The 8,212-nt window shown below is 38.3% G+C and overlaps 1 protein-coding gene across 1 annotated transcript in view; it reads left to right on the top strand.

Annotated features, from left to right (window-relative positions):
* ITGA1 (integrin, alpha 1) overlaps positions 1-8,212 on the top strand; it is a 182,509-nt gene that overhangs the window by 144,239 nt on the left and 30,058 nt on the right. The window contains exons 20-22 of the mRNA XM_006865762.1: positions 962-1,042; positions 6,978-6,980; positions 7,865-7,941. Coding sequence (XP_006865824.1) covers positions 962-1,042; positions 6,978-6,980; positions 7,865-7,941 — 161 coding nt within the window. The remainder of the gene's footprint in view (positions 1-961; positions 1,043-6,977; positions 6,981-7,864; positions 7,942-8,212) is intronic.

The raw sequence follows: 8,212 nt of genomic DNA, 5'->3' as shown, positions 1-8,212 counted from the left end.
GTAGTCAATTTGATTTCTATGTATTCCATCTGGTGAGGTCCATGTGTATAGTTGGCTCTTACACTATAGCGTAGTCGGTACGAATGGAGCTGAGAGATGCAAGGTCAGCAGTTAGAAACTGCCAGCTGTTCCGCGGGAGAAATATGAGGCTTTCTGCTCCTGTGAAGATTTACAGCATTGGAAACCCTATGCAGGGTCGCTATGAGTTGGATCCCACTCCACGGCTCTGAGGTGGTTTTGAACCACTGACCTCATGGTTAGCAGTTCAGTGCTTACCCTAAGCACCACACCCTAGGACTCTTCCATAAAGACAGCTGTTCAGTGTCATTGAGTAGGTTTTGACTCAGAGTGACTTTGAATAGGGTTTCTGAGGAGCAGCTGTAGGGTTTGCACTACCAATCTTGCAGTTCAAACCATCCTTACAGTCTAGAGCATAATTTATCCTACAGTGCCACACCAGGACTGCCCATAAAGTTTACAGCATTGAAAATTGCTTGGGGCAATTCTATCCTGTCCTCTAGAGTTAATCTGAGTTGAAATCAATTAAGAGGTCAAAGGTGATTCCTGTTCAGAGCCCATGTGCTTACCCACTAAGTAAACCCATCTAATAACTAACTTACATTGTTGACGTCTCTGTGTCATCCAGTAAATGTAAATTCTTCCCTCCAACCAACAAAATCTCCCTGTAAAGTAAGCACTTCTGTTGCAGTTGTACAATGGAAAATCTAGGCCGGAGAGCTCCGTGTGCGTTGTCCTGCAGTCATCCTCAAAGTAACTGATTGTTCAGGTATCCTTAGAGTCTGGGACATGTGACCCCAGGATGCTGTGACTCTCCCAACTAAATTGAGAAACTAATGTGGCAAAACAGTCAACCAAGGGACAACTGGGAAAATTTTAGGAGACCAAGATCAAATAGGCAGCCTGCGAGCTTGCTTTAATTCTTTCTACATTTTTTTTCTAGGCTATTCAAAAAGACAGTTGTGAATCTAATCATAATATCACATGTAAAGTTGGATATCCTTTCCTGAGAAGAAAAGAAGAGGTAAGCAGATTATATATATATATATAAAAAGGCATGTGGGAATATGGATATGAAAATTAATGTTCTCAAAGGCAAATACATAAATCTTCCTAAATTAAATTGGGGTTATATGAATGATTGTTAAAATGTTTGACAGCTAGAATCAGAAGCCAGTTGTTTCATGAATCAACCTCAAATACCAAGACCAAATTAAGAATGCATTGTTGTTTTAGGTGCTGTCAAGTCAGCTGGAACTCATAGTGATCCTATGCACAACAGAATGAAACACTGTCAGGTCTTGCACCATCCTCACAATTTGTTATGTTTCTGCCACTGCTACAACCACTGAGTCAGTCCTTATTATTAGGGATCTTCAATATGGTCCTCTGCTTTTTCAAGCATGACGTCATTTTCCAGGGACTGTGGTTTCCCCATGACAACATTCCAAAATCAAACACCAAGACAAAAATAAAATTTTATACAGGATCATTTATCTGATAAAATGCAACTGGGAAATTCTGATAGTGGAGTTTCTATACAGGAGACTTTTTAGACTGTGGGAAGAAGAAAACAGATTGATTTAGAATATCTTTAACACTTTCATTGGGCACTAAACAACAACAACAAAATTAGTATTAAGTAAGGAGGAAAATATTCAACTGACCAAAATGATTAAGATATTTTACATATTGACTTAGACTTTACAAAACAAAGCACTAGTCCACATATTTCACCTTTATCACATTATAATATTTTATGAGATTTCAGAACAGATTCCTGACACCTTTAATACACATATTAAACAGACAATAATATTCTGATAAACATTGATTGAGCAGTCTGGAAATGGCAGGTTTATATTTGTATAATGAAATCTTTAGGCTCTTCTTGTAGCAAATGAGAAGTTGAAACGATGGTTCCCTTCCTGCACCTGCTGTGAGAACCAGTGATCCAGGAAGCTAACTATCAATCATAGACAAACCCATTAAACTCAGTAAGTTTGAAGGAGCTCTGGTAGTGTAGTGGTTATGAATCGGGCTGCAAACCACAAGGCCAGGAGTTGGAAACTACCAGCTATTCCGCGAGAGAAAGATGAGGCTTTCTGCTCCCATAAAAATTTACAGCCTCGGAAACCCTGTACAGGGTCGCTATGGGTCGGAACCAATCCCACGGCACGTAACAACAACAACATGTCCATTGTGATGCTGGAAGCTAAGCCACCAGTATTTTAATAACAGCCGAGTTGACCATGGTGAACAGGTTTCAGCCGAGCTTCCAGATTTAGAAAAACTGTGAAGAAGGAGAGGCAGACTACTTATGAAGGTTTAGCCATTGAACATATTAGGAATAGCAGCAGATCACTGTAAGATAGAGTGCTGAAAAACTAAAAGGTTATGAAGAGCAACAGAACATTATCAGACATAGTGAAATAATATTAATCCCTCAGCTTGGAAAGCACTTAAAATATGACTGGGAAAGAGCAGCCTCCTCAAAGTCAAGTTGACTGTGATGACATGAATGGAGTTAAGCTTCCAGGACCTTCATTTATTGATGGGGCACAACTCAAAATAAGGAGAAACAGCAGCAAACAACCATTAATAATTGGAACATGGCATGTATAAAGTATAAAATGGAGAAAATTGGAAGTTGTCAAAAATGAAATGGAAGACAAAAAGATTGGTATCCTAGGCATTCTTGAACTGTAACAGACTGCTTTTGGCCATTTTGAATCAGAAAAACATTTGCTTTACTATGCTGCGAATATCAAGTTGCAGAGGAATGATGTTGCATTCATCATCAAAAAGAAAATTTGAAGATCTATCCTAAAGTACCTTGTGTAGCACTGTGGGCTAATGTGTCAGACAGCAAAGTCATTTGAACTGCAAGGTCGGTGGTTTAAGCTCACCAGCTGTTCCTCGGAAACCCTATGCAGGGTCGCTAGGGGTCGCAATCGACTCGACGGCACTTAGCAACAACATCCTGAAGTACAACACTATCTGTGATAGGATAATATCTTTACACCTACATAAAGAAGACCAACTAATACCACTATTATTCAAATTTACATGCCGACCACTAAAATCAATGCGTATTAAATTGAAATCCACCAGCTTCTTCAGTTTGAAAATAATCACACATGCAAACAAGATGCATTTATAATTAGTGGTGATTGGAATGCTCACGTTGAAAACATAGAGAAAGGAACAATATGGAATATATAAATGATGCTGGAGATCACATGATTAGAAATTTGTAAGACCAATGACTTATTCATTACAAATACCTTTTGCAAACAACATAAAAGAAAATACCCCTAGACTTCACCAGATGACATGTACAGGAATCACATTTATTACATTTGAGGGAAGAGATGATGGAAAAGTTCAATATCATCTGTTAAAGCCAAGGACAGACTGTGTAATAGACCTGAATTTCTCATATGCAAATTCAGACTGAAGCTGCAGAAAATTAAAACAAAGTTCAGAAGAGCCAAAATATGACCTTGAATATATCATACCTTATTTTAGAGATCATCTCAATAACAGATTTGATGCATTAGACACTAATGACTGAAGGCCAGAAGAGTTGTGGGATGACATCAACATTATCAGACAGGAAGAAAGCAAAAGGTCATTAAAAATACAGGAAAGAAAAGAAAGACCAAAATGAATATCAGAAAATTCTCTGAAACTTGCTATCCAGTGAGAGATGCTAAAGCAAGTAGAATAAAGTAAGTCAAGTTGATAAAGAAAAAATTTTAAAGAACAGCTCAAGAAGACAAAATAAAGTAATAATAATGCAATGTGCAAAGACCTGAAGACCTAAAGTTATAAAACCAAAAGAGAAGAACATAGTCAGCATTTCTCAAGCTGAAAGAACTGGAAAAAAAAAAAAAAAAATTGAGCCTCAACTTACAGTACTGAAGGATTCGTCTGTCAGATTGCCAGATTGTGGTGCCTTGCATATTGGTATAATAATGCTGGAAGCTATGCCACAAGTATTTCAAATACCAGCAGGGTCACTCATGGTAGACAGGTTTCAGCTGAGCTTCCAGACTAAGATAGACTAGGAAAAAGAGGTAGATTACTTTTGAATGTTCAGCCATTAAAAACCTAATAGCAGTGGAACATTGTCAGATAGAGTGTCAGAATATGATAACATTATGACTAGCACCAGAATACTGTCAGATATAGTACTGGAAGGTGAGCCCTTCACGTTGGAAGACACTCAAAACACAATGGGCCTTCTCGAAGTAGAGTTGATCCTGATGATGACACGAATACAGAAAACCTTTTGGGACCTTCATTTGCTGGTGGGACACAACTCAAAATGGGGAGAACTGCTGCAAATATCCATTAGTAATTAGAAGATGGAATTTATGAAGTATGAATCTAGGAAAACTAGAAGTTATGAACAATAAAATGGAGCACATAAAGATCAATATCCTAGGCATTAGTGTTGAAGAGCAAAAATGTCAGCTTGAGGACTAAAGGTGCGCCTGACCCAAGCCATGGTATTTGCAATAACCTCATATGCATGTGGAAGCTGGGCAGTGAATAAGGAAGACCCTAGAAGAATTCATGCTTTTGAGTTATGGTGTTGGAGGAGAATATTGAAAGTGCCATGGACTACCCGTAGAACCAACAGATCCATGTTGGAAGAAGTGTAGCCAGAGTGTTCCTTAGAGGCCAAGATGGCCAAACTTCATCTCTGATACTTTGGACATATTGTCAGGAGGGACCAGTTGCTGGAGAAAGATATCATGTTTTGTAAGGTGGAGGGTAAGAGAAAAAGAGGAAGGCCCTCAGTGAGATGGATTGGCCAGGTGGCAGCATCGATGGACTCAAGGGTGGCAATAGTAGTAAGGTTGGCCCAGGATCGGGCAGTGTTTTGTTCTGCTGTGCATAAGGTCGCTATGAGTCGGTACCAAGTCACTTGAGGGTACCTGATAACAACAGTGAGCAGAAATGAACTGATATTGGTCATTTTGAAACATTCAGTCATATGGTTCACTATGTTGAGGACAAAATCAAGAGAAATCGTGTATTGTTCATCATCAAGAAGAACGTTTCAAAACTTGTCGAAGTACAGTGCTGTCTATGATAGGATAATGTACATACATACACCTACAAAGAGGACAGTTTAAGGACTAAGGTGTGTCTGACCCAAGCCATGGTATTTTCAATAATCTCACATGCATGTGAAAGTTGGACAGTGAACAGGAAGACCGTAGAAGAAGTGATTCATTTGAGTTATGGTGTTGGAGGAGAATACTGAAAATAGCACGGACTGCCTAAAGCACCAATAGATCTGTGTTGGAAGAAGTACAGCCAGAGTGCTCCTTGGAGGCCAGGATGGCCAGACTTTGTCTGTCATACTTCAGACATACTATCAGGAACTACCAGTCACTGGAGTAGGCTGTTATGCTTGGTAAAGTGGAGGGTTGGAGGAAAAGACCACAACCTTTGGTATGGGTTGTACCTCAATGTAAAAAAGAAAAATCTTCACCACTGGACCAATAAACCACATCCAAATAAAGGGAGAGAAGAGATTGATTGGCACAGTGGCAGCAGCAGTGGGTTCAGGAGTAGCAAAGAATGTGAGTTTGACCCAGGACCAGGCAGTGTTTCGTTCTATTGTACATAAGGTCACTATGAATTCGTACTGACTCGGCCCCGAACAACAGCAATAAGTGTGTCAGAACCAACTTGACAGCACTTTAACAACAACATCGCTAGTACATCTTGCTTGGTAAAATGGAGGGTCAGCAAAGGTCATGAAGATGGATTGATGCAGTGACAGCAGCACTGGACTCAAAAATAACTATTGTGGATGGCACTGGACCAGCAAGTGCTTCCTGTGTCATAAGCCGAAGCAACTTGAGGGCACTTAGCACGTGCCCATTTTTGTCATTGTTGTAAGTGCTGTCAAGTCAGTTTCTACTCATAGCCCCACTATATAGGGCTTCTGAGAAGCAGCTGGCAGCTTGGAACTTCCAATTTAGTGGTCCCCAATCCAATGATGAAGTCCTGGTGTGGCGCTGTGGGCTAATGCGTCAGGCTGCAAAGTTGATTGAACTGCAAGGTCAGTGGTTCAAGCTCACCAGCTGCTCCTTGGAAACCTCATACAGGGTTGCTATGGGTCGAAATTGACTCAACAGCACTTAAGAACAACAACAACAATCCAATGCTGATCCTACAGACACACCAGGAGTCCATTTTAGCTTTATGGAAATTTTTTTTTAAAGTACAAGTTTACTTTTGGAATCTCAGCAAATTGTTTGTTTCTTAACTATCTCAAGCAATACTTAGATTGTGTGCTTCTGTTATTCTATGCTACCAAGTCCATTACAACTCTAGCAACACTCTGTATGTCATCCTCACAATCATTGTTATGTTTGAGCCCCTGTCTTTCCTACAAATCTGTAAAACAAACCCTTTTGCAAATAAGATTTGCAAATAAAGAATCTTATTTGCAAAAGGGTTTGTTTTACAGATTTAGTTCATATCTGTACCTTTCTTTAATTTTCCGTGGAGTCAGGAGAAATGTTGAAAATGGGAGATATTTTAGAAATTGTGGCCGTGTGGTTAAAGCAGTCAGCTGCTAACCAGAGGTTGATGGTTTGACCCCACCAGCTCCCTCAGTTTCTCTAAAGATTTCCAGCCTACGGGAGAGTTCTAACCAATGAAAGTTGGAATTGATTCTATGGCAATAGGTTTTGGTATGGAAAAGAGAAGTTAATCCGTAAATAACTTTAACATGGGCTTTACATTTAGACTATTTTTTATTTCAAGATCTAGAATTCTAGTTTAAATTTTCAGGGTCAGGGCTATATGCAACAGGCAGTTTCTTCAGGCCCGTTTCTCTGCTAGTGTCTAGGTGTGAAGTCTCATCAGAAAGGCATACTTATGTGCACAAGACAGTCCGTGAGCATAAGGACCATAAGGAAAAGCAGATGGTGGCAAAGGAGCGCTCTGATTTCATCCTATTCTGCTGTAGTTAAAACCCACCCAGTAAACCTACTACTGAAATTAGGGCTACCATTTTAAAATTAGAAGATAATTGCAAAGACTGCAGATTCTTACTAGAAACATTTAAAATGTAATTCTAAATACGCCAGAGGAAAAAAAAAATACTTGAAGTTTCTAAATTAATGCAGTCCTAACTGACTAACCCCTGGGTTGTGCAAATGGCTAAGTTCTCAACTAGTGGTAGAGAGGTTGGCAGTTGGAATCTACCCAGTGGCTAGCCTGGCAGTCTGCTTCAAAAAGGTCACAACGTGGAAAATGCTCTGGAACACTTCCACTTTGCAATAGGAGTCTCCGTGAGTTGGAATCATCTTAACAGAAACAGACAACAATTCGTAATTACAATGTTTATTATTGTGATTCTAATAATGTTATATCACTGCATACAAAGGGTCTTAAAAAGTTGGTGGGAAATTCCCTTAGCTTTTAATTTCAATTTTTTACAAGCTTTGTGAAGCCACCTCCTATGCTGTGATTATAATTAATGTAATTTAATAAAATAGGATGTTATTCTTCATGATAACCATCTCTGATTTGTATAGATAATTATGTTTAATTATTGAATAAAATGTTTGAATTCAGCATTAATATGCAGTATCCATGTGGATATTATCACATATGCACATCTAAAATTAATATGATTATTAATATAATTAATATGATTATTGCATATTCACAAATCTATCTAGATAATAGTTTTTATCACATTCACAATTTGAATTTAGGTAATGTCATTATATAAATTAAATGCTTTATTCAAAGTAAATATTTCATCATATTACTGAACTAAATATATATGTATTTTATTTCAAAGGTGACTTTCAAAATATTATTTCAGTTTAACACATCTTATCTCATGGAAAATGTGATCATCCATTTAAGTGCAACCAGGTTAGTATTTACATGTGTGCTTGAGTTTATGTCTACACATACATATTATATGCAGATATGATTCCTTTCACTTATTTAGAATATTTTGCTCTATAAACTCACTGAAAGCTTCTTACAGATTATATGGGATCAGTATAAATGGAAGGCAATAGGTCACTTCATTTCATAAAAAGACAATATTTCTCAAGCAGAGGTAATTGAAGAAAAACCTTCCAGCCTCGGCTTTCATTATTGAAGGATTCTCTGGGCAAATTATTAAATGATGCAGAAA

The sequence above is a fragment of the Chrysochloris asiatica genome, unplaced genomic scaffold, assembly GCF_000296735.1.
Source record: "Chrysochloris asiatica unplaced genomic scaffold, ChrAsi1.0 scaffold00082, whole genome shotgun sequence".
NCBI lineage: Eukaryota > Metazoa > Chordata > Mammalia > Afrosoricida > Chrysochloridae > Chrysochloris > Chrysochloris asiatica.
This window is presented reverse-complemented; position numbering and strand designations above follow the sequence as displayed.